This window comes from Larus michahellis, chromosome 3 (genome assembly GCF_964199755.1).
Source record: "Larus michahellis chromosome 3, bLarMic1.1, whole genome shotgun sequence".
NCBI classification, from domain to species: domain Eukaryota; kingdom Metazoa; phylum Chordata; class Aves; order Charadriiformes; family Laridae; genus Larus; species Larus michahellis.
This window is the reverse complement of record NC_133898.1, coordinates 53,037,542-53,060,775: the sequence shown is the minus strand read 5'-3', so window position 1 is coordinate 53,060,775 and position 23,234 is coordinate 53,037,542. Positions and strand designations below refer to the sequence as shown.

At 37.8% G+C, this 23,234-nt stretch overlaps 1 protein-coding gene across 2 annotated transcripts in view; it reads right to left on the bottom strand.

The window, feature by feature from the left end:
* Positions 1-8,591: 8,591 nt before the first annotated feature.
* Positions 8,592-23,234, bottom strand: part of THBS2 (thrombospondin 2) — a 33,801-nt gene continuing 19,158 nt past the window's right edge. For both annotated transcript variants that reach the window (XM_074580200.1, XM_074580199.1), the window contains exons 14-22: positions 22,420-22,527; positions 20,491-20,650; positions 18,921-19,039; positions 18,063-18,297; positions 15,384-15,611; positions 14,656-14,927; positions 13,618-13,715; positions 11,196-11,335; positions 8,592-10,504 (exon numbers count right to left, since the gene is read on the bottom strand). In XM_074580200.1, coding sequence (XP_074436301.1) covers positions 10,497-10,504; positions 11,196-11,335; positions 13,618-13,715; positions 14,656-14,927; positions 15,384-15,611; positions 18,063-18,297; positions 18,921-19,039; positions 20,491-20,650; positions 22,420-22,527 — 1,368 coding nt within the window. In that variant the 3' untranslated portion in view covers positions 8,592-10,496. The remainder of the gene's footprint in view (positions 10,505-11,195; positions 11,336-13,617; positions 13,716-14,655; positions 14,928-15,383; positions 15,612-18,062; positions 18,298-18,920; positions 19,040-20,490; positions 20,651-22,419; positions 22,528-23,234) is intronic.

Sequence of the window (23,234 nt, the reverse complement as noted above, 5' to 3'; positions counted from 1 at the left end):
CTAATTCTTCAGCCTGCCTTTGCACAAGTGAAACGAGAATTTGGCTCTCTGGTTTTATAATCTATTTAATAAAAAGTACAAAGCAACAAAGACAGACTAGCAGCTGGCTTCTGATGCACACAGCACAGCAGTTCCCCAGGGGATCCTGCTAGGCATCTTAGGTGGTTCAGATGCTGACTGATGATCTCTGCAGACAAGATCCTATATTGCTGCAAGTACTGCTTATGACTTTGAGCACAGTATTTCTCTCCCCCTGCCCACCTCTTTTGTGTGGTTTTTCAGTCCCTATAAAATTTTGTGCGATTTTATTGCTGCTGCTTTCCCTGCACTCATTCCTCTAAGCCACATCTGGTATGTTACATGTCTCCATCTGAGATATTTCTGCTGGCTTGCCAATAGCTTCAGTAAAGTGATGTTGGCATAGGTACTTTAAAAAAGCGGAGGCCCCTTTGCAGCACAAATCATCACAATGTGTCTCCATCTGCCACTGAGCCAGTAAGTTTAGTATGGATATTTTGGCCTATGACTATTTTGAATCGGCAGCCATGCTTTTGTTAACAAGAATTGTGCAGGAGGTTCGCTTTTCATTGTGATTTTCAGGCAAACCCCTGTGCATATGAGCACTTACTTTGTATATGTCTGTATACAGGTTTGTGCATATGCAAGTGTACTTAAAAATGGATATAAGCACAAATGCTTCGTGACTCACCCAGGGTGAACAAAATGAATATCCTTGACCCAGTAATCAACAGAAGGCCTATATTAATAGACTTTATTAATAGAGTTTCCCGAGGTTTTGTGCCTCACAGTGGAACCACACAAATTCAGATGCCTTTCCCCCTCCTCACCCTGCAATATCTCTGTCTCATCACAAGGGCTGAATTTTCCTTTCCATCCCCAGCAGCTGCTCTGGCACTCGTGAAGCTCACTATCTGTTTCTGAAAAAGTAAAAAAACCCTCTCTTTGACAATTAAACAATTCTCTTTATAGTACAAAAAATGTGTTTCCTTCATTATAAAAATAAGGAGGATGTTTTTTGCAATGTACCCCCTGAAGTTTTACCAATATCAACATGAAGTTTCATCGATGGAAGAGAAAGAAAACAAACAAACCTTAGATAGATCAGGTAACAAATATATTTGGCATGCACAGTTTCTTATTAGACAAGTTTTTTAAAAAATCCCTTTGGCTTGAAACACTTCAGGATATTTAATCTGAAGAAAATTTAGAAACCCCTAAAAGCCCCCATCAGGAGCTGCTATTTGATGTTGCGAGACATCGAAAATAGCTGTACAGATTCCTCCTATCAGCCTTTTTGTCTTCGTCCTTCTCCAGTTTCCTTCTCAGCACCTGCTGGTCTGTGACAGTGGGAGATTCTGCCTCCAACCACCTTGGCATTGCTGTGCACTTCTGAGAGCTGTGTCAAGTAAAATAGGGATGATTTTCTACCTTTCTTATAGGTTTATCCCTGGGAGAAATGGAACTACTTCTCATGTGATAAGAACATCACACCGCAGTGCATAAACAAGTGTCAAAGCCCCAGATGATGAGACACAAAAATATGGATATAGCAGGAAATTAAAATCCTCTGAGATTGTTTCCTTTTGAGTTAATAACTCTTTCCACGGCTTTGGTTTTATCTTACATTTCTAATAAAAAACAGTTGCAACATAACAAGCATCAGGCTTTTTGCTAAAAGATGATGTATGTCCCTCAAAATTATAAACGTGTATGAAAAACTGGTAGTCCTAATAAGGCAAATTGTCACCATCGTTCATCCTTTATGGACACGTCTATGCAGAGCAAAGACTGAGCAATAGAAGAGGTAAAGGTGTCTCAGATACTTGCCATTTCTTACTTTACTTATTAATCACTTCACAGTGAAACACTTACAGTTTCTTGCAAAAATTCATCTTTCTTCTTGAGAAACACCAGTTCTGCGACTTGAATTATATAGACGTTACAGCCGAAAGGTCTTCCAAGCCACTTTGCAGTGTTAAAACTTTTCTAGAATATGGCAGGAAAGGGCACAAAAATATACATTGATAAAATCTTTTCCGTATCCATCTTGAAGTGTCAAAATTTAAAAATTCATATTACTATTTAATCAAAAATGGACAGAAATCTAAAATTCCTCTTTATAAGAAGGCCATATGTGCAAGTGGAGCATTAATTTATTTTGAAGCTATGGAAATTAATGTAGTAGTTTTCCAAGTAATCTTTTGTTTCTGAAAGTACTGCAAAAAATACAGTGGCTCCACTCTGTTTTGGGAATTGGGCAGGACCTAAATAGCTGATATGAAGTAATAGCTGATGTGAAATAGGTTGTGGTGTACCAACTGCAATGTTAAATCACAATATTTCATGCTCTGTTGGGAGAAACAGTACAGGGGTAGAAAGTATGTTCATAATTATGGAGATAAACAATGTACACTTTTTGAGAAATAAGAGCCACCACATTATGAACTTGTCCTGGACAGGATTGAAGATGCATAAGCAACAGTCCTTCATGGTGCTACAACACCACAATGCTTTGCATTGGAGTAATTATTTCATCCCCTGGGACACACACAAGCATTATGAAATCCTAGTTCATAGAAAGGAAAAACAACACTGGCATGAATATTCCAGAAATAAGCAAGTAAAACTCTTTAGGTTAGTCTATATGCATCATTCAGGTGTTAAATCTGGAACTAGACTGTAGACAGATGCATTGGCATGAGGGTAGGGAAAGTATTTTAAGTATAGGCAACACAGCAGCTATGGAGCTGATCTGCAGACATCAGTGTTTGAAGTAATTGTCTGTGGGCTTAGCACATTTTCCCCTTCTCCTCTGTAGGGGACTGCCCATGGCCATAGCTGCATGCCGGATTCCTTACCTTGGCCATTTCTTTGGCTGCTGCAATGGGTCAAGTGGAATCATGTCACAGGTGCCAGCTCCTGCTTTCAGTAACTCAGCTGTACTATTTCTCTCGCCAAAAGGCAGTCAACGAGCACTGGAGTAGAACCGTTCTTCCTCTCTGCAGAAGAAAGAAATGGTTCTGGCTAGAACTTTCCTTTCCAAGATTTCAGTAAAAACTTAACCGGACATCAGTTCTTCCACACAGTTAAGAACGATTGCTAAGTTTCTCATTTTTATTCACAGAAAGTTACCAAAGATGGAAATGGAACAAAAAAAAACCAAACCAAAACAAACCTAAGAGTTGAAAGATTTTACATGGAAGAGCCTTCAATCACTGCAGAAAAGTGGATATTATCCACTCATTTTCAAATGTAATACAGTAAGTATTTTCCCCCCTTTTGCAAATATTCCACAAAGATTATTTGTCTTACTAATAAACTCATAATACAAGAGATGCCTGAGTCATTTGTTAAAGTAGCCATTAGTTCTGAACCATTTTTCTGTACTCAAAACTGGAGATATGTTTGAAAGTCTGGGCCTTCCACTGTATAGGTCTCAACTTGCCAAATCTAACAAGTTAGCAGAAGAGTGTTCTTTTGATCTATCTCTCTAGCATGGTGCCCCATGGTTGGATGAATAATCAGAATTTTCAGATGTAAAAAAAGGAATACGGAAGCATTCAACTAAGACAATTTTTGTGATTTTCTGTCTTCATTTTTCTTAGGGGGACATTAATTCATTGTTAGATGAAAGTCTGAACAGGAAATAACAGGAGCTGATGTTTTCACATCGCTGTCATAATGACTTGTGCCTGTTTGTTTTGAAATGGATGATCTTGTGATAAAGACATTGACCTAATGCTCAGAAGCCCTCTGTTTCATTTCTGTTCAGCCACAGCTTCCATCTCCCTCATGTTTAACAAAGGGAGACTATTATCTTCTCACACCACAGGAAAGGCTGATGCTAGGCATGAAGAATGATAGATTTCATGATTGTACAGTGATGGAAGATACAGTTCCTACTCAGCATTGGGTAATCTTCCTACTATAACCACGAATGCTTTAATTTCTTTCCATTTAGTGAATAATACTGATTTAAGGTCTATTTCAAGCTCTGGACACCTGCCTTCGATGGAGATAACATGTAAGATGATCCAAGCGAGTAACTTATTATATTTGACCATTTTATTATTGTTGAATAAACCAAGAAAGCTATAAGGCCTTCAACTGAAAGCAAGGAATTAAATCCTGTGGAAGGATTTGGCTCTATATAAATAATAGTCCTCTCAGTTCCCTCTGTGTACAGTAGAGGATTCTTCCTTCTCAAACAAGTGGGAGCTTTTTATTGATACGTTAATAACAAAACTGAATGCAGAGTGACACTTTATTTCTGTCTTTTTTCTGCACTTAACTAAAAAGAAGAATTTCCAAGAAGAAAAAAAAAAAAGAATGTGGTTACTTGCCATTTTACTGCCTATGGATGCTCCATTTCTCTGAAAATTGTATAAATCTTAACTTGAACATGTAACAATGTTCTGGTTTTCTCCCAGCTCTTGATGTCCTTTACAAACATTGGAACTTCTCTCTTTGAATGGAGAAGTGCTATTGTCTAGAGCAGTGATTGCCAGTATCTTTGTAACTGAGTCTCACTTGAGAAAGGTAGTGATCTTCCACGTGTCACTGGTTTCAGCTCTAGACATTGTCCCCAATTTTTCAGCATCAAAGCTGAGCTACTGTGTATAGTTAAACCCATTGGATTACATCCATGACCAGCTGGGTGGTCCTTTACTTCTGACTGCAAAATTCTAGAGTAGAGACACTTCAGCTGAATCTTCAGAAATCAGGACAGATTAATTTTCTTGGGCTCCATGATCCAACTCTAAAGAACTGGAGCCTCACCAGCAAGGAAAGTTTGAACAATTGGTAGCCACTGCTCCTGAATAGCTGTTAAAGCAAGCTGAGATATTGGTTTTGCTATATCTTGAACCATTGTCTCTTTATGATAGGTAGATCCTTCCTTACAGTTTCTGTTGGATGTTGTTGCTACTTTCAAGACGGCAGCAGCAGCGACTCTAGGAAGAAAACTGGACAGAATGATCAATCAGAAGACTATCTGAGAGAAACCTGTCTTGCATGAAACTGAAAACTCTGGGTTTCATTTTAATCACATATTCAAAAAAGTGTTGGTCAAAAATTATGCACTGCAGCAGATGACAGTGCCTGCAGCTTTCCACCCTCTCCCTTGCTTTCTTTTGTGTCAGCATGATTTAAAGAGAGGAAATCAGCTCACAAAGGGAGCGTGCAGACTATATCTCCTAAAAGTTACTGAATGAATACGTAATCTCAATGACTAAAAACAAGTCACAAGTTACCTTATTATAGCTGTTTTAAGATTTGAAGTATTATATGCAATGCATGCCTCCAGCATCCAGAGACCGGTGAGCTCAGCAGTGCTGAAAGGAGTCTAGAAATGTTCAGCAGATGTCTGAAAAGGAATTCACTTTCTTCTAAAGGAACAACACCAAACATGTTCACTTCTAGCTCTACAAATACCAAGATGAATGGGTAATGATCAATGATCATTGACAGGACAAAAGGTTGTGAAAGCTCTGTCCAACTCATTTGCCTGATTCCATCTGTGGCCAGTAGCAAATGGCTAGGGAAAGCATCAAGAACAAGACAAGCACAGAATGACACCCTTTGCAAAATATGTAGATTTTTTAGTGTGTGTAGCATCCTATATCTTAACAGAATTGCAACATGACAGCCAATCTTTTCAGCAAGCAGAGGAAATTCTTCTACCTTTGATGTACTGCATGACCCCATTACAGACACATGCACACAGGCAGTAAAAGTAAAGCAGTAAAAAGTTTTTCTAACATGCAGTTTTATGATGAAATATATACTGTTCACTCCTTCCCAACGTCTGTGAGAAATAAAGCCTGTCAATGAAATTAAACAGTAACAGACCTGAAATCGGTAAAAGGAAATTTACACTGCGTATCATGTACAATCAACCTCAAGAACTTTCAATAGGTTGAGAAGTGGGATTAAAAACCCGATATATTTATATGAATGACAAGAATATTTGCAGTTATATTAGTGCAAAATAAGCCACGCAGGAATGAAGGCAGAAACCACTCATTATCAACCTGGGCCTAGGAATGATGTTTCCCTTCTAGGCATGCTAACGTATGATTTTTAATGATAAAGATTTTACACCTTCCTCTGGTGCATCTGGTACTGGCAGCTTTCAAGAAGCAGGATAATGGATCAGAAGGACCCTTGGTTTAATCAATCCCAGGTTTCTTTTGCTTCAAAGTCTCCCTTCCTGATCTACAAGGGTGGTCTTCTCCACATTGGGAACAAGACTGTGCCAAGTTATTACACAGTTATTTATTTTTCAAATGGCTTTAGAGAGCAGATGTTCCCATGAGAGCATTGGAGCTCTTCCGCTATGGAGGTTTGCAGCACAAGCCAAACCATGAATCTCCTCCAGATATCACTCAAGTCCACAGCAAAACTCCCACTGAGCTGACCAAGATGAGGATTTGGCCCACTGACTGTGATCGTCTGTTCAGCTTCTGCCCCCATTGCGTAGCTACCAAGGAGTATGCACAGATGTTAGCATTCATGATGCTAATATTTGGGCTGCCTGATTTGTGAAATCACACATATGATCTGGGGTGGATTTTTTTTCCTTCCTTTCTGGAAAAAATCGTGGTAAACGTATTACTCTTACAATGGAAAAATCCTTAAATGCTGCGAGTTCAGCTTAACTTTTCAGAATTCAGAGGCTTATTCAAAATTTATGTGAAAAACCCATGTTTTAAAAGTGGTCAAGAAGTCTCATCAGAACTTAATTTCAGGGGGAGGTTTCAGGATTTCAGTATTTCCTGGTTTATTGGTTTTAAAGGGGAGGAAATTTATCATTGACTTTTAGTAGATGGGAGTCTCATACTCAGGGAAATGAAAAAAATTCTGCCTAGTATCACACAGGAGTCAGTGGCAGAATCAACGCCTGCTCTACTCTGCTTCCCTTTGTGAGAAAAACAGGCCACCTTCTTCCGTGCCCGTACCTCTCTGGGAACCAGAAGTGCAGAGGCTGCAAATTTTTTGAATATGTATTTTTCCCGAATCAACCAAATATTCCTGAATATCTTCAAAAGCCTATAATTAGAACAATGGACAGAGGTCAGAGGATGTCACTGCTTTATGTGAACCTGCTCATTCACAGTATAATATTTGCTTTTCTGATCCTTCCCTCTCTGTTTTTCTTAGAGACCCTGTACTAGTTCTGAAGTGCTGCTGTTATGGTTTCACATTTCCAGTCATTTTGTTTCCCTGTCTCTGTTTTGCGGGCTTGTGTTTGGTTGCCATGAAGGGATATATTTTTTCCTTCAAATCATTACTAAGCACTCATGCTTAAAAGTCTCTTGGAGATCCATACCAGAGATTTAAATAAGACTCTTGAGAACATGGGTTACAAGATATTGATCACACTATTACCTGAACAATGTCATGAAGCCACCTCTCAAGAAGCCTGAACATTTGTATTATTTTAAAGGACTCTTCAAGAGATTGTGCTGAAGACTATATGGCTTTCTTGTGTAATGTCCTGAGTACTCGCACCAGAACCAAAAGCCAAGGAGAGCAAATAGCTGGGATATTTGTAAGGCCAAGAAAAGTGAATAGTTGTGATATTTATAAGAGAATATGACTTGATTTCACACCTCAAAATTGACATTTTGGCACGTTGGGTATTCTTATGTTTCCTAATCCAATTCAAATTCCCCTCCCTGGGAGCAGTTCATACTCATGGCAACAATCTCTCTACGCGAAGAATTTTTTCTTGTATTTTATTCTCTTTGGTTAGTGACGATCCACTTGTTCCAGAAACTCTCCATCAGGAAGGCAATCCCTCCTCACACCAACGAATCCTAATGACTCAGATGGGCCTCACCGCGGAAGCAGTCACAGAATAGGACTGTACATTTGTTCAAACACATCGGCCAAGACACAATACAGAGAATGTGTGCATGAGTCCAGCAAAAAAAGAGAAGCAGGACCAAAATTTCTCAGTCGCAATGCCATAAAGAAAACTTGGGATAGTTTGCCAGATAAAAACATCATGGGGAATGATGACTTGTCAGAGAGACTAGGAAACCTGCTGTTTATAACCTTAGAGGACAGTTGCTGATTTGTAACCAAGCAACAGCTTTGCTGGTTTGCTTGACATGAACTGGCTTATAGCAAGGCAAGAGGCTTATTTAACTGAGGGCTTTGGGGAACGGAATATTTCCTTTAAAGAAACATTTTAACTATAAAAAAGGTAAAGAGAATTTTGTTTATAAAACCTTTTTACAGTTTATTTCCTATCATTAATTTCTTTATATATATATATATATAAAAAATGAGGATCTGACTAAATGAATCAGGACGTTAAATGATAAAGTTCCGTCCGTGTAAACAAATAAATAATTATTTACAATCTTTGGCAAAACAAAATGAAATTTCATTGATCTCACTCTCTCTCACACACACTTGCAAGGAAAAAAATGAAAAAGAAATTAAAAAACATCATAAATAATTTACATAAAATAGGAAAATTATGATACAGTCCAAATATTAACATCTTCACCCCCACATTGATGTCCCTCTCTGACAAAACAAAAAACCCTACACAGCCATTACAGTCATTACATTTAATGAAGTCACCCTCCCTTCTGCTTGGGACTTGGGGATACAAATTGAAACACCAAGAGTAAGAAACTGAAACATTTAAAAACCTCATTAAGAGGATTTGGAGAAAAAAAAAAAAAAAAAGAAAACAAAATCACACACCAGCAACAAAATAAAACTGAAACAAAAAAAGAGTTGATAATATGAACACTATAAAATGTGCAATACAGCCAGCAACTGTGGATTCCTCTCTAATGAATATAGCAAGAAAATCTATTTCAAGGGAGAAAAAGTTGATTCAACATTTAGCTCACTGTGCCCTATAAGGCGGCAGAGGTACTGTATTATTCTATTAGTAAACCCATCTATGAATAAAATTACACCAGCGTGTGTTCTTTTTGTGAACAAAGCTCATACAACTTAAACAAAACAAAAAAAAAAGTGTTAAACAAGTTTATACTATTGTGTATCTGAGTAACTGTTGTATCTGTTTAGAATAAACACTGGTATCCCTTCAGCATTATTTAAGAAGTGCTATATACAGCAGACAAAGATAACAATATAAAATATTAAAAATAGGGTAACTGGATATATATTAAGGTTCCATTTATAAATTCGTTATTATTATTCATTTAACTTTAAAGCATACATGAATATAACCCATGAAACTATACTTAAGTGTATACTATGCTTTGACAATATCTAAATGTTGTGATATGCTTTTAAAAATAGCTTTAAAATAACATTATTTGTGAACGTATTACTGGTGATATGTATACTGATATGATGAACGTATACTGATACGACATGCTTTAAAATAAATTATCAGAGAAGGTAGCTCAGTGTGATAATCATAATAAATACTAACAAAATATTTATAAATGGAACCTTAAATTCATATGTTACCAAATTAAGTAACAGTGGCCTTGCCACCTTTTCAAAAACCCACATCAGGATTCAGGATGTCAAAGTGCTTTCTGCAGCAGAGGTGGGAAAGTGGTTCAGGTTCATTTTGCTCCACGTGATTATGGTGTATTCTTTATTACAAGGAAATGCAAAATATGATGGAAAGGGAACAACTGGAAATATTTTTTTGCAAGTCAGACAGTAGTGATAGCTTTGGATGTTTAAATGAATCACTCTTCCCTTTCCCATGTGAGTTTCTAGTTCAGTTCTGTTTGGCCTGAATTAAGTCTCTACAAGACAATGCTTTAGGTTGCAAATTTGACATTTCTACCTACTGTAATTCTAATGGGTGTTATTAAGAGCATCCTTGTCAACTAAAGAACATCTTTTTGGATCATGATATGTTCATCAATGACCTTTACTTTATTATTCAAAGGCATTATCATTGTTATTATAGATATTGTTGGCGCTGCCCTCCATTACTTTGTTAAAATTAGACCCCAGGCTTTGTGTTACTGAAGTCCAGCACTGATCAGAGCAAGGAAGAGTCAACCATACAACTAAAGTTATTCAAACACCTTTTTCCTCACTTAAAGACAATGACTAATAATCATCACCCCCCTCTTTTTCTCCATATATATAAATACATTAAGTAATTACATTTTTATATGTAAACGTCATTCCTTAAAAAAGACAAAAAAACAAACAAACAAACGTGTTTTGCTAAGTTTTCACTGTACAAAAGTGTTCTAATGTATCAATCTGCTTTTGCTTCTGTGGTGGGTTGGACGCTCACGTTTAGGTTTCATTAGTCCTGGCTGTGAGAAGGCACTTGGGTGGAGGGATGGCTGAGGCACTTCTGGCAGGAGGGAAGTACCTGGTGAGTGGAGCACGAGGACAGAGGACAGGAGGTACACAAAAATAGAAACTGGGAGTACCAGGATGTACTGAGGTGTCCAGGTTGCATAGCATTTACAGTACTTTGCTGGTAATGCAGCAACCATTGCTCAAGCATCTGAAAGAAATGGGAAGAAAAGATATTAGCTGTGGTTGGTTTAGTCGGTTAGAAAGTCAACTACACAAGAAGAGAGCTCCAGCATGATACTCTATAAGGATGCAGCACAATGCTTCCTGTTCTGCACTTTCCTACAAATGTGAAGACATTTTTATATAAATAGGTATCTGCCTATACAGACAGAGACACACACATATGTGTATGTGCACCTATGTATCTAAATGTACATAAAAAAAATCATATATGAGAAAACCCGGAAAAGCATTTTCTGTATTTCAAAACATTTTGAATAAGGCACTATAGTCACACATGCTCGTTAAAAATATCTCTTGTCTCCTTCATGCCTGTTGAAAGAGGGGTGATCAAGAAGTAGTAGCTCTCTGCGCGCACGAGACACTGAAATAGCCTACAAAGGGAAGTGGATATACAGAGCGAATTCTAAGCACGTCTCTCGCTCAGATATTTCTATTTCATTTTTTCCAGGTGGGTAGTATTAGACATCTGGGTTTTGTTATTCAAAGTGAGATTACTACAGGGGCAAAGGGCATTTGTGGTATTTCAACAAATCAAGGTTTACTAATATTACAGATTGCTTTCCATTACTAGAGGATACTTTTCATTTCCATATTCCGTGCTTGCTCCACAGGTTATCAAAGGTTTCAGCATTTTCCAGACATTTTCTGTAACTAACCTCTGCATTCATATTTGAGGTCAGAGAAATAGACCATCTCTTGAGAGAAGACAAAGAGACCTAATCGTCCACCAGCAAAGGTTGTATCATAGATTGGTCCAGAATCCACCATGACTTGTTTCCCTTCATACACTAAAACTCTGTAAAAAAGAATATGATTTAAATTAGACAAGGAGGATAATGCAGAGTCCAGTGCTAAGGGCTGGTGAAAGTTCCCAAGAACTGAAACAGAATTATTTTTAACAAGGCACCAGACAACCCAACTTCATTGTAAGGATTGCTTCTCATCTCTATTTCACACCCACCTGGCCGGCAGCCACAACACATTAATCAGAAGCAGTGGAATTGTTCCATAAGTAATTTTATGCAAACCATCTGCAAAAGATTTCCCAATTCTTTATTTAGAACAGTCATGTCTCCTGGAATGAACTATGTGATGTACTAGTACTCATTGATAAGACCCTGTCCCTGTGAACTCAGAAGTTAATACAAGACCTCGCCACATCACTTAACAAAGTCGTCTTTACAGCTGTGTGAACAGCTGATTTATTTATCTTTAGGTGCAAGGGTCAACATCAGGAATTGGAAGAACTCCCTTTAGAGTGAAAGAAAACATTAATTGGAGACACGATGAATCTCAATTTCAGACATTTTTAGAGCTTAATGAAAGATGGAAGGATTTGGACACTAACAGCTAGACTAATAATAAATTGTAAAAGAGGGAGAACTTGGGGTGGGGGTTTTTTGGGTTGGTGTGTTTTGGGTTTTTTTTGTAGTGTTTCAGGCATCCACCCTGGAGCCAGAAGACCTCTAAAGACATCTCTTCATTTTCCTTCTCTATCAAACAGACTGCAGTTCCTTGAACTTGGATTCTCCACTTCTCATGGGAGACCTTGAGACAGTCAAGGTTCTTCGGATCTCAGGCTCTTAAAATAGCCTTAGGGCCAAATGAGAAGCGACTCTATAGTCTGTTAATTAGAGCACTCTCTGGAGAAAGTGATTATTGTCCTGCTTCAACTGACAATACATTAGTTATACAAAGCAGGATGGCTTCACGTGAACACACTAGAGCAACCTCCTGTAACTCAAGGGTTAGGGACAGATTTCTACTTAGGCAGAAAGGCAGGTCCAGCACTTGCTCTACCTTGAAGTGTTTTATTTTCTGAAAGGTGCCCAAAGACAAGTACGAAATTGCTCCCTGAAAAGAGGATTTAACGGATGGTAAAAAGAACAGCAAAAAGACTGACAGGTTTTCATGTTCATGTAACCCTATTTAACAAAATTCTCAAAATGTAAAGAACCCAAAACAATGGGAAGAGTTTAATAAATTATTCATCCCAACAAAAAAAAAAAATTATGCAGATCTAATCATGTTAATGCTAAATCGCTGTTTCTGTACAAATAAAATGGTTTCATGACTACATTAGTGAAATAGTTGGGCTTATTTATTTTTTTTCTATAAAAATACCCTAAAGAATGAAGGAATTTAATGCCCTGGACCATATAAATGGTCATGTTATACTAGGTTGATCTAATGGGATAGCAGTTGAAACATGCTTTGTCTGATACTAAGTAGATTCTGCAAAGGAAGATACAGGTAACAGCAACACGAATGAAAAAAAAATCAAGTTTCCTTTAGACCTGCATCGGTCAATGCTTTGCACTGCAATACTTTGATGCATGAAGAAACTCTTTTCTTTCCAAGAACAAGATAACTTACTCTATCCAAATTTGTCTACCCTATGTCTTTCACAGCCAAATGAAACTCCCCTGTTCATAAGCACAAACAAGACCTTAAGGGGTATGGTCAGAGTCTGCCCCATCAAAAACGTCCTTTACAGTTACAGTAGTTAGAAGAAGATAAAATTGACATGGACAGTCCATGCTCATTCTTTGGAACACCAGATAAACAGCTGGACTCCAAGAAAAGTCATATGTCGTAGCTCCTTGTTGTGTGCATTACAGATGTGCTCATGGCTACTTCTGCAGTATCTCGTATAAGCCGCTATGGGAGACAGGATGCTGAAGAAGACAGGCCGTTGGCCTACTTCCCTGTGGCAATTCTGATGTTTCTAATTAATTTCATTTGTTTGAATTCCAGACGCTGGGGCTAATCTTGCTTTGAGTTTTCCTCAGGAATTTTTTGTCCCTTTAAAGAAGAGCTATTGAGAAAGAACTTTATTTTTTTCTTTCATTTAAGACTATTTAGCTGATGTAAATACTGAACCAGCCAGACTAAATTAAATAGATCTGAAGAGGAAAATAACTTATTCTAAAGATAACAAAATGTTCCCAAAATATCGGAACAAACTGTCACGTAAGTATCATCATTACCAGAACAAAAAACTTGATAACGTAGCTCTTATATCAAAGACAAAAGTTTTGCTACTAGAAAATATAGAGGTGCAGAAACATTTCTTACTTTATTAATCCCGTTTTAGGCCTATGAATCAAATGCCACCTGTATGCAGTATAATCTTTCCAGCCAATGTTCTTGGGATCATGCCACAAAGTACGCACCTACAGTAGGAATACAAATGATTTATTAGAAACAGACTGTGCTCCAGTAACTGTACATCCACTATAGTAACTGTACACAGCCAACGCTTATTTGCTGCAGAGCATGAAACTGAAAATACTGTTTAACATTTGATGGTATTATCAGCAGACCTCTTTTATAGAGTGAGAGTAATGAAAATTTCTGTCTTAAATTATTGATCAGTTACTCATCTGTAGTTTCATGGCTGGAGTCACTGAAGACCATTACAGCATTGAACCTGACTCCCCTTAGGAAGTCCTGCCCCTGTTTGCACGTACACACCCACGCTGCCAGAGTCAATGCTACTTTTCCTATCTGTACGAGTGCCTCCACTGAAGCGGAGGGACTGCAGCTTGCACAGATGTTACTGCCTCTGGCCTGCTCCTTGAAATCTCTCACTTCCTGCAAGGAGCTCCAAAGTGTGAAATTCCTATCCACGTGCGAAGCGCCAGTGACTTAATTTCCAAAAGGCACAAGTTTCTTCCATGGCTCAGCCCTGTTTGGAACAGCAGCAGTTTTTCTCTTTGTTTTCATTTCTTTTCTCTTTGGCTGTTACTGGTTACTGAACTCTAAACCACGTACAATTAAAACAAGCTGGAAAGCTGAAGAAGCAAGTGCCAATACAGAGGTCACAAAGGATTTGTGGATAACTGAGACCTCTCATTCCTTTTTCATTGGACCACACCACACCTTCCCTTTTATATATGTCATTTTTTCCATTCATAATTTTTTTATATGTGTAATGTTTTCTTTGAAACACAATGCAAATGTTAATATTGACATTAGTAATATGGGAATTGAAGAAAAGCTGATAAACATCTGCAAAAAAATTGAGGTGTGAAAGGAAATTCTTTTCGAGACACCCCCCTTTTTTTAAAGTATTAGTCATGCATTGTTGGCCTGAAGTTTTAAATCTCTCACCTGTCCAGGGGTGTTTCCTGTGTGCCAGAGAGCATTTCTCAAGTGTTCACCAGTACCGGTTGTAGAATTCACTACTTTAAGGGACACACCAGAATAGCCGTAAGCCCTGGTGGGTTTGTCCTCCCAGTAGGTCTGAGTGACCTGCTTCCACATCAGAACATAAAACCGGCTGCTGGACTGGTAGCCAAACACAAAGCCAGCATAGTCATCATCACGGTCTGTGTTAACATAGAACGTCCCACTGAAGTCAACAGAGCTGAACTCATCGTAGCCTGGGAGAGGACAAAAGAGACAAACCATCAAGTTACAATGCTGAGTCTTGCTGCCCACGCCCAAGAGTCCCAGCTCTATCCTGAGTTTTGCCAGGAGTTGTAAGCTATCTTTTTCAGTTTCCTTACCTGTAGGAGAGGAGGTAATTGCACTTGCCTACCTATCGCATGAAGGCTTCCGGAGAGAAATAAGTTGTTTACAAGGGGTGCTGAAGACAGTAGGCACTATACTTATATCAAGTTCTTCAACTGCGTATTTTATGTGTGTTAGTGATGAGATGGTCAAAGGCAAGCAGCATTGAGCTGTTTTCAATTTGGGCATATATACTGTCCCTGTGTGTCAGTCCAAAGCTTGCAGCACCAAAAAGGTCTTGTTTATCTACTGGGTTTTTTTTCCCTTCCTTGTTACCAAATCACTGGTTACTTTTCCAAAGGTGATGTCTGACATCTGATACTCACCTACGGCTATTCCAGGATCAGAGTTGGCAGTCTGCACCAGTTCCTTGCCTTGGTGGCGAATAACCCAGTTGGGATCAATCTGAGCTGTTCCCTTGGGGTCCAGGGGGACCATCTGGAACTTTCTGAAATCAGTTTCACTGATGGCATTGTTTTCAGGGCATACATCATAAATATCCGGGACGTTGTCATTGTCAAAGTCATCTTTGCAAATATCACCTCTGCCATCACCTATAAGCAATGTGAATAAACAAATGCAATTGTTAGCAATTTATCCAGCCTTCATAAGAGCTCTCCCACTGATGGAAGAAATTTATAATACATATGGGCATGTTATCCTCTTGTTTCTCAAAGAATGCTCCAATTTAGTCCAAGAAAAGCTTCCTTCTCTGAAAGTCCATTTGAAATGGTGCTGGTAATGACTGGAAAAAGTCATCAGCTTGGATGAGCGCCAAAATCATTGCTAATAAAACTGTCCCATCAGTGGTTTATGACAGTGATCAATCTGGCACCAGTTGATAACGCTGCTTTAGAATTGGGGTGAGAAAAGTTGGAAGTTTGCTATATTGATGTAATTCACTAATGCTTGTATTACATTTTCTTTTTGATTTGTCCCAGATGTGGACACAATGCCACATTTTAATATGTGCAGTGTAAATGAATTCAAACAAGTGTTAAAATCCTAATCTTCCTGCACATTACTAAATTCTTATATAAAACTGAAGATGTTAAACTTTTTTTTTTAGACTCTTTTATCTTTGTCTCAAGATTCCTTCAGCCACAATCCAAGGTACTTCAGATTGCGGAAATGTCACATCTATGTCAAAAGTAAGTGGGTCGGTATTGCAGTAAAATATGCATACATGCTGAATCACTCTTTCATTTGTGCGTAGAACAATTTGTCTTCTAAAAAATGTAGTGCTTCAGAAAAACATAGGAAAAAAGAAAGAAGCACTGTATCTTACAGGACTAACCTTGGAGGAATGGAATTATTAAGTTTTGTTATATGAATCACAAGAAGTTTTTTAGAGAATCTAAAAATACATCCATAGAGCTTTGCTACAGTTGTGCTGCTGCTCAACACTTTTACTACACACAACATTTAAAAAAAATAAAATAAACTCCTTTCTTAATTTACCCATGATTTTGGTGGAAACCAATAAGTGTAACTTGCCTTGAATAGCAGGTGGTGAAAGGAGGTATCTAAAAAATTACCTCATTGACAATGACACTGTTATTCAGTGGCATACAATAGTACAAGCACTTGAAAAAATCAAGTAGAAAAACTTGGCTAGACAAGTATACAAATTCACAAATGGCTCTCATTTTTACAACAGAAACCACTGGATATTACACTGGGTAATGTAAAAACAGAACTGCCATTTATTTGTTTCTGTCCTCATATAGCTGAGCATCTGCTTTTTTTAACGTAAGAGTTTGTGACGTCTGTAACAACATGGGAATTAACACAATAGGAAACAGCAATGATCCGGCTCATTCATTGTTGATCTACTACTAGATGCTTCACGGACAAATGGAAAGCTACATCACTATGCCTAATCAGCATAGCATTATCCAAGTATAAAGCTTTCAGAGAGAAAGCAGAGTGAATTTTAGGCAACAGATGGAAAAAAAAAAAAGGTAGTTAGAGAAAGATGAAGCATCTATGTCTCAAAGACTTTCTGCAGTTCAGATATGTGGTAAAATGGTCCCATTTTCCACCCTGGCAATCAGCAATGGAGAACTCCAAATCCTGGCCAGCTACGTGCTCCTGCACCTGTTTGTCTTAGCACTTATTGGAGAAAAGAGAACGAACTTTCAATTTTATTCCCTTTGCCAATATCAAAGAGGTAATTCTAAGTCACAGGAGAATCTAGTTATTCACTGAAAGTCCAGCTGACATTCATTTGGTACTGAGCTGCTGTTGACAACATTGATTCCCTGTCAAGGAAAGCCAGAAAGCATTTGTTTATCCAGCCACGTCCAACAGCTCTCTCCAGGGCCTCATCTTTATATGCTATAGCTCATATCTGCAAGAGCGTGGGAGCAGCTTTTGGATTTATTTATCGCCTTTCCAAGATTTCTGTTGGACCTGCCGCTAATGACAGTGATGAGCTGGCTAAACTGTTTAAATTTACTCTTTTTGTGAATACTTGCTCCATACATAAATGTAGTCTCTTTTGCAAGATCCAGCCTATAACAAGCTACCTCAATTTTGGGGGCAGCCTTATTCTGGAATATTTCTGAAATGAAATATTACACCATATCTACACCATATTTTTTTTCATTTTAATTTTCAGAAGACAACTTGTTTTGAAAGCAGAACAGCTCATTTTTCATTTTTAAGACATCTGAAATTCAAGCTATTTGAAATATTTTCCCAAATTTTTTTCACTTTGAATTTCACAACTCAAAGTGAAAATCAGAAATACATTAAAAAAAGTGGATTTTGATTTTTGTTTTAAATTTTATTCTAAGTTTCTTAAAGGGGTTCTTCTATAAATAAATATATGCACATTTGAGCCCCTATCAAAGAGGTTTCCTAATGCTCTAACTCTGGACCAAACTGGCCAGTGCAGTTCCACTGAAGTCCACAGTGTCTCAAATGTCAAAAGCAGCTCACAGTTTGAAGTATGAAGCAGCTCAGTATGAAGTCTTTCATTCATATGACATTGTTCTTACCATCAGAGTCCTCCTGCTCAGGGTTGTACCTGAGGCGACAATTGTCCCTGTCATCTGGGACACCATCATTGTCATCATCAGGATCACAGGCATCTCCTTTGCCATCTTTATCATGGTCAGCCTGGTTAGCATTGGGGATGTAAGGGCAGTTATCTTGATTGTTCTGGTGGCCATCTTCATCTATGTCCTCATTGTTGTCACACTGGTCACCAACAAGGTCATTATCTGCATCAGTCTACAAAAAAATATAAATAATCAAAAGTAAGTACATTTATTATTGTTACTAAACATGAAAGTATGGATAGCCTGGTACTTAATTTTTCAACATTTTTCTTCAAGGACTTCTCTGGAGACAAGGGATATCATGATGACAACCATGTTTAAAGCAGAAACATTAACTTCAAACTCCTATAGCTACTTATTCTACCATCAGTGCACAAGATCTGGTCACCAAGACATTTCCACAGCAGGCTTTCAGCCATGATCCTCATTGCTCTCATTCTAGAGATCACAGGGGAGCTGCAGTTTGGAAAGCACATTTTCTGATTGCTTCTGTATGCTTGATATTACTTATCTGTGCATGGACCAACAAACTCAAGCATACCAAATGCAGCCCTGAGGCAGTTCTCACTTGCCACAGAGGAAGAAAACAGTTCACCAAAGCCTTGAAGATGGATTAAAGGCATCATCACTCTACTTCCCTGATGCAAAGAGATCTGACAACCTGAGATACGCAAGTGAGCAATATAGATCCACCTCTTCAGCTCTACAGCAAATAGGGACCGATAGAAATTCCCGTGTTCTTTTCTCTGCCCTTGTTCTGACATTACCATTAAGGAAACCATGTCTAACATTTACCTGGTCAGGATTATGCATCAATGGGCAGTTATCACACTGATCACCAACTCCATCACCATCTGTATCACTCTGGTCTGTGTTATAGACGTAAGGACAATTATCTCGTTCATTAAAAATGTCTATGAGGAAAAAAACCAACAAAAGATTGAAGAAATCAGAGTGATGATACAGCAACCAACAGACAGAGCCATAAACTGCAGGAGTCCCCAGTAGAGTAGCAAGGCTCTAAAGGGGATCATAGGCTTTATGATTGCTACAACATGAAATAGTGAAAAGGCTAATATTACAAAAAATTACAGCATCAATTCCACTTTTCTTGCTACGATAGACTTCTATACATATTTTATTAAGGGATTTTGCTAGAGTAAGGGCTCATTATGTCTTAAGAATTTAGCCCCTTTTCATAGAGTAAAAGATAAAAGGGTGAGTGGGGTATTTTTCTTTTTTAAATAATTTCATTCAGATTTTCTTCCCAGATACTTTAAGGAATGGCACAGAACACACAACTATAACATGGTGGAATTTCTAAAGTTTTGTATAGGAACAACTGCATTAATATTCAGCTGCCTCAGCACTAATTAATTTTGTTTTACCAGAACACGTGCATCATTTGTTGTACAGAATGCCAAATTTTCAAATGAAAGTTTCCTGAGGGGGAACAGTTTATTATATAACTGATGTTCTCCTTCAAAACTATAATATATTGAAAAGAAAGAAAAATAAGATATGTTGGCATAGCTGTCTGGAAAGGATGCAAGTACCCTCTCCTACATTATACAGTCCCTGGGTATTTGCATAATCTTTCAGCCAATACATATGATGACATCTTTCTTCAAATGCATGACAAGTACTACTAAGAACCTGATGATCAGAAGGATGAGAAGACTTCAAAATGTTCAGTAGTTCAAGTCAGATAAGCATCCAAAAGTTTAAAACATTAATGAAGGAAATCTAAAGCCTAGATTTCTTCAACTTCTAGTACTTCTGGATTCTCATAAATTTGAAATGCTGCAAGGAAAGACATTTAAGTGCTTTTCCCCCTCCTTAGTTCTGATCAAATCTGTGTCATACAGGCACGTACTGGTAGATGAAATAAACACCTTTAATAATATTATAGGACACATAAAAAAAATGTGTATTTGGATTACTGTGGGCTTTGCAGTATGTTCGTGGAAAAGCAGATTAATTTCCTACAGATATTGTCTTAGCCGCACAGATGTTCTGATATTACTTTCCCTCCCTAAAAAGGAAAAAAAAGGTAAACAGAAGTGTTATATTAGATCCTGATTATTTTGGAACACAGACGAAGGAAAGAATTCTTTTTAAGATTACACTGATAAAAGACTTGCTGTGATTTATTCTTCAATAATATCCACTGTAGTCATTTAGGTACTACGTGGATGACTATACTACACAGGACAGATCAACCTGTCTTCTCTTTCTTATCCTGCATTTTCGAGAAGCTAGACCCAATTTTATTCCATGTATAAAAGCAGGTAGCCCATCTTACTGGACATAAAGCAAAGTGTACTGGTAGAGCAGCTCTTAATTAGCAAAACTGAAAGCATACCATCTCCGTCAATATCCACAGCACAAGAGTCACCCTCCCCATTATTATCTGTGTCAATCTGAGCAGGGTTGTGCACATAGGGGCAATTATCACAGCGGTCACCAACTTCATCCTTGTCATAATCAAACTGACGAGGGTTGAACAGAAGAGGGCAATTGTCCTAGCAAGAAGAAATAGAAGATTTAAGAATGTAAATCACAACTCATCAGAGCATACTATGAAGCAGTAACTCTTCCTGTTCATCTTGGTCAAAGGCGAAAAATCAAAATATTAATCCGCTATTTTTTCAATGGACAAGCTGTACCTACAATGAAGATCTTGGTGGTAACAGTATGGCATCTGTACAGCCTGGTTTACTGTCTGTTTTTGTACAAGGCATGCGAAATGTGTCATGTATCTCACTAGGAGAGCAACAGGCATTTTAAATTGGATCTGTACTCAGATATTTCCAATGAAAGCGTATTACTCGTTCGTGCATTTAAAAAAAATAATAAAATCAGAATGTGTTGTAAAATCAGGCCAACTTCAGCTGCATATTATATTTTTTGGAACAAACTAGAATTGTAACTCTGAGATTTTTGGAACAAACTAGTATCAATATTCTCACTTTTAAACCACATATTTTGATTTTTCAATTTAATCAAGGATTGACTATTTTTGTGGGTTGTATTAAACTGCATATGATAATAAAATGTAAAAAGTTTCAAAAAGCAAAGTGACAATGAAAACCTGTCATTGACCCAAAATATTTTTTTTCACTAAGACCATTCCTTTTAGTAGAATTTTGAAAATTTCATTTCAGTGTCATCACTAATTTGAAAGTCTTCCAGAACAAGAATTCCTATGTTTCATGCATTCCCAAATTACATATGGACTTTTGCACAGGCACGAGGAAGCACTCAGTGTGGAAAGCAAAGAACAAAACCAAACCAGTGGGAGTGAGGGCTACATCAGCATCACAGAATCTAAAAGGAGGTCATTTAGAAAAAAAATAAATCTTTAAACTACTTTTCCTCTGATTTAACATTTACTAGAAAATATTTTTTTTAGCCTAAAATTTTTAATTCCTTGGAAATACATTTTGTACACTCAAGGACAAAATAGAGACAAGTCAAAATTTTACATTGCCCATGAAACGGAATATGGCTACAATTTTTCAAATATATGTACTAAAACACATTATTTTATCAAATGATTCTTGGGTGTTTGAAATATTTTAAGTAGAGGCTCCATGAACACAGTTCTAACCCAACTTTAACCATCTGAAGATCTAGAGCATCTAGGCTCCCTCTGAAGGGAACAAAATGGAACAGTAGTTTCCCAAAACCAATTCACTCATCCTAAACACTTTCATAAAAGGCAGGGTGAGTCCCACTCTGGAAGTGCCTCTGTCCTTTTGCTAAGTGTACAGGGAGAACAGGTTTAGACCAATTGCCTATCTATCTTTTAGGTTCTGCAGGTACATGAATTTCAGTCTTGTGGGCAGATCTAAAGAAGGAAAGCATGAACCAGGCTAGGTACTTTCCACTCATCATTACCCCTTGATGCTGGCTGTGTTTATATCATTATAACTTGTTTCCAACAAACCTCAGGTACAGCTTTTCAAATACAATGGACCTATCATTCTCCCATTGCAAAATAAAAAAATCCAATACCACCTTCACGTAAACTGTTTCATGCACAGAACTGAATCCAGAGCTGATATGGAAAATACAATTCAGCCCCACGTTGCCCAGGCTGCTTGCCTCTGCACAGTGCTACTCTCCTTTGACCCAACACAGCTTTACTCTGCACCAGGCATCATTCAGGGAAGGCAGTGCAGAATAACCCAGCTGAAGCTCTGAACAATAAAGCTCTCATCTATTGTAATGGCTTTCCTTAAAACCAGATGTTCAGGTCAGGCATATTAGACACAGAAATGCATCTTACTTTGTCATCTTCGACACCATCATTGTCATCATCCTCATCACAGGCATCTCCTTTGCCATCTTTATCAAAGTCTTCTTGGCCAGAGTTTGGCAGAAGGGGGCAGTTATCCTGGCCAAAAGAAATAATCAATACTTTATGTTTAAATTATGCCAGAATGACTTGCCTGGGCAGAATAGTAGATACAATATAACAGAGGCCATAAAACAAAAACAATCAATCACAAGTACTTTTTAAAGTGCCTGTTTGTTTGCTGCCAAAGATAGTAGTTCATTTGCTGCTTTCATATTGCAAAGTGAAATGCATCTGCAAGTCATTCTATTTCCCAGCTCTCCTTCTGTTAAAGGGATGTTTCCACTAAGTTTTAGATGAAACTATCTAGCAGAGAACAAACACACCACATGCACACACATGTACTCTTACATCAACTTTTTATAGACAACTCATAACGTATGTTTGAAGATTACACATAAAATGACCAGGTTTGGTTGCCAGAAAAATACAGATACAAGCCAGGAGATGGTCTTCAGAAATAGTTGTTCATATGGAAAGTTACTGGAATGAAATAGTACACAGCAATGAAGGAGAAAACTGTAAGAAAGGGTTTTGAAAAACATGCCTTTATACTGTTCTGCAAAACAGTACCTTTCCACTCCCACGGCTTTGAAAATAAAAGGCAAATAAACGTAGGTCTTTATTTTGTGTCACAGCTTTGTGAAGAATGATTATTTTAAACGAGCAAGTCTTATGTTACACTGAAAAAATAAGAAGTGAAATAGCTTGCCAAACTTTTAACATGTATTCCTTTTTAAAACACT